General features: G+C 35.5%; 1 protein-coding gene across 1 annotated transcript; it reads left to right on the forward strand.

Annotated features, from left to right (window-relative positions):
• On the forward strand, positions 1,990-3,626 carry LOC18775534. Its single transcript, XM_007207057.2, has 2 exons — positions 1,990-2,244; positions 2,663-3,626. Exons 1-2 carry the CDS (start codon positions 2,037-2,039, stop codon positions 3,433-3,435), a joined length of 981 nt encoding a protein of 326 aa, XP_007207119.1. The 5' UTR covers positions 1,990-2,036; the 3' UTR covers positions 3,436-3,626.

The following is a 3,855-nucleotide window of genomic DNA, read 5'->3' on the forward strand; positions in this document are numbered from 1 at the left end:
ACGTGTATTAAACATTAGAAATACGTACACACATGTACAATACTACTATTCCACATTTCCTTTTAAAAAAACGTGAGACGTGTATAGAACACGGATGTAGTATTAATAGAGACTCAAGTAATGGCATAATAGTAATGGATAACTACTCTTATCGATAAACGAAAATCGAGAAAAAAATTAAAAGAAAAAAGGATCCCAGTATATATATAAAAGACTATAGCCACTAGTTTATACTATTTATAGAAGACAATTTTTTTTAAAAAAAACACACTCAAGTAAAGCCGCCTCGCTATACTATTTTCCAAAAAACATTTGAAAAAAATCGAGTATAGCCGATCGGCTATAATTTTTACTATATAAAGAATATAAAAAAAGAGAACAGACGCACAGTCCTTTGGCGCCCACGTGTAAAATAGTATACCCTTACGGTTATATTTGAAAAATTAAAAAAATTGAGTATAGCCGTGCGGCTGTACTATTTTTAAATATAAAAAAGGACCCCACCGATTAGCCGCCACGTGTCAAAACTAGTCTATTTTCAGAAAAAAAAAATAACACAGAGTATACCCATGCGGCTGTACTATTTTTTCTTTTAAAAAAAGAGGACCCTCTGGCGCCACGTGTCAATAATTAGAGAAGAAGAAAACGAGAGAAAGAAAATAGAGATAGAAGAATAAATAAAAGAGAAAGCAAGAAGGAAAATAAGAATAGAATACTAGAAAAAAAAAAACTAAAACGAGAGAGAGAGTTGGCAGGGGGTGGGCTTTTTTTTTTTTTTTTCAATTCACACGGGTTGGCTTGTTCTTCCTAATTATTATTTTTTTTAATTATTTATTTTTGGTTATTGTCAAAAGATTAAACTTTACAAGACGTATGTTCACTGGCCAGCCTCCAAAAGGGGATTAATTTCCTATTCCACTCCTGTTTATATATTGGATCTACCTTTAATCTTGCAAGTTGGTACGTGATTGACCCTTTGCAATTTGTTGGCAGTCAGTCTATCGAAACCATAAATTAAATAGATTTGTAAATACTCTTTTTAAATTGGAACATCTGTACTCCTATAAACTAAAATAATTAATATCAGAAATTAAAATTATTTTTTTGTATTTATTTAATGTCAGAAATAATTAATTTTATGAAAATACATGCGCACATAATTAAAAAGAAGAAAGCCCCATCACGTACTACTTATTTGCTTTTACCCCATCACAGTAAAACATGTCGAAATATAACAAAGTAAAAACTCACCAATCCAATCCGGATTGGACCTATGTCCAATTAATTGGACTCATCTAGTCCAATCCGGCCCACCAAATGGAGTCATAATTCATACTCTTAGAAATGTTAGTTGATAGATGATACTTTTTTTGTTTTGTTAAGAAATTCTAGGATTGCATTCATACTTTTTTTATTTTTACAATCCAGCTTCTTAGTCTGACACAACACTAAACGTATGTCAGTACTTAATCCATCTTAGTCCAATCCGAGCTAATCCAAAACAATTCCAGAATTTAGTCCAGTCCATAACAGTCCGCCGTACCAAACGACACCTTAAAGTTTATATAAGGAGTCTAAGAAATCTTGCAAGTTGGTAAGGTTATTGTCAAAAGATTAAACTTTACAAGACGTATGGTCATTGGCCTGCCTCTAAAAGGGGATTAATTTCCTATTCCACTCCTGTTTATATATAGGATCAACCTTTAAAAAAAGTAAGCATACATATAATACATGAATTTGCTAACTAGGGTTATCAAAATGGCAGATGCATTGATAACCCTAAGTGTGGGTGGAATTAACACGTGTGCCATGGTATACCGACCAGTATTTCGATTAATTTTAGGGCTAGCTAAAATCTGACTTTTTGAGTACCCATGTGCTAGAGAATTCAAAAGTGGAGTGGAAAGTAAAGAACACCTTTAGTAGTGTGAGCAAGACGCAAAGTTTGATATTTTCAAGACCTTATAAAAGGGGAGGCCAGCATCAATAGCAGTCATAATCACAAAGCTCAGACACACACATACAATCAGCACCAAATGGCTCAAGCTATGATGCGCTTAGGTGTGTTTTTGGTCATCCTCTTGATGCTTGTTGCGGCAGAGGCAGGAACTTCTCATCCAAAGCCTAAGAAAGTCCAGTGCAAGAACCAGGACTACCCTGATTGTTATTGCCTAGAGCTTACATGTCCTAGTGCTTGCCCTGAGCAATGTGAAGTTGACTGCGTCACATGCAGTCCTGTTTGCAGTAAGTTCACAAAACCTATTGTTTATGTAATTTATTAGAATGTGATTTCCACTAACCTCCTTCTTTTTCCTACAGTAATACGATTATACGACTATACTAGTTGAACATCCTTTACAGTTAATGTGTTAATTGTATAAAACTTATCAATTGCTACATCCTATTAAGCTAGAGTTGTCTAAACATATCTAGCCAAGCTTTCATATTTATTTATTTTGTGTACAATTTATTTATTTATTGTGTGCACAAGTAGTTTATAATGATTTTTGTGAAATTACTCTTTTGTCATAATGATTTAAATCATAACTCTGGAAGAAATAATTAGAATGGATTTTGATAAATCTGGGTTTATAGTAAACTTAGTCACATAATGAACTGATAATTACACACCACTAATATATGTGAGAATATAATATTGCAGACTGCAACAAGCCAGGGGCTGTGTGTCAAGACCCCAGATTCATTGGTGGTGATGGAATAACCTTCTACTTCCATGGCAAGAAAGACCAAGACTTCTGCATAGTTTCTGATTCAAATCTCCACATCAACGCCCACTTCATTGGCAAGAGAAACCAAAACATGAAGAGGGACTTCACTTGGGTGCAGTCTCTAGGGATCCTCTTTGGAAACCACAAACTCTTCATCGGTGCCAAAACCACGTCAACTTGGGATGACTCCAATGACCGTCTCTCCTTATCCATAGACGGCGAACCCATAAACCTCCCGGACAGCGAAGGTGCTAACTGGCAATCAATCTTATCACCAGGAGCACTCAGCATCACAAGGACGAAAAACACAAATTCGATAGAAATCGAAGCTGAAGGGAACTTCAAGATCAAAGCAGTGGTGGTGCCTATAACAGAAACGGACTCCATGATCCATAAATATGGTGTTACGCAAGAGGATTGCTTTGCTCATCTTGACTTGAGCTTCAAGTTTTATGCCCTAAGTGGGGAAGTGAATGGTGTTTTGGGCCAAACATATGCAAGCAACTACGTGAGTAGGGTTAAGATGGGTGTGGTGATGCCTGTTTTGGGTGGGGACAAAGAATTTGCTTCCTCTAGTATCTTTGCCTCTGATTGTGCGGTTTCAAGGTTTAGTGGGGAATTTGTTAAGAACAACTCTTCAGACAGCTTTGAGTATATGAATTGTGCAAGTGGGACGGATGGCCGTGGAGTTGTTTGTAAGAGGTGATTGAATATCTCTTGGAGTACTATTGATATATGTAATAAATAATAAAGGCCATGATTCATGAAATGGTATGTCTGGCTCTAGCAGTTTCAATTGATATTGGTGGTGTAATATTGGTCATGTATTATTGATTTCTATAACACAACTAAAAGAAATAAGTATATTCATCATAATGGCGGATTCGAATTTGGAACCTCTTGGATGTTCTCTATCATGATCTGCTTGACTTTTGTTGGTCACGTGTCACCTAATTTAAATTTCATCCCAAACCAAAAGATTGGGTTGACCCATTAGGTTTTATAAAGAAAAACCGAAATGGTTCACATCAAACTACATATCTTCATTACTCAACTTAATTTTCCTTCAATCTCTCACCATAACCACAAGATATTCCTACTTTATTCCAAGGTCAAAATATAATGG

Source organism: Prunus persica, chromosome G6, assembly GCF_000346465.2.
Source record: "Prunus persica cultivar Lovell chromosome G6, Prunus_persica_NCBIv2, whole genome shotgun sequence".
Lineage (NCBI taxonomy): Eukaryota > Viridiplantae > Streptophyta > Magnoliopsida > Rosales > Rosaceae > Prunus > Prunus persica.

What these genes read in the sequence shown, in the direction of transcription:
- LOC18775534 (XM_007207057.2), top strand. Translation starts at nt 2,037, where the DNA reads ATGGCTCAAGCTATGATGCGCTTAGGTGTGTTTTTGGTCATCCTCTTG. An exon ending in CACATGCAGTCCTGTTTGCA is followed by an intron (nt 2,245 to 2,662) that starts GTAAGTTCACAA and finishes ATAATATTGCAG; the next exon opens with ACTGCAACAAGCCAGGGGCT.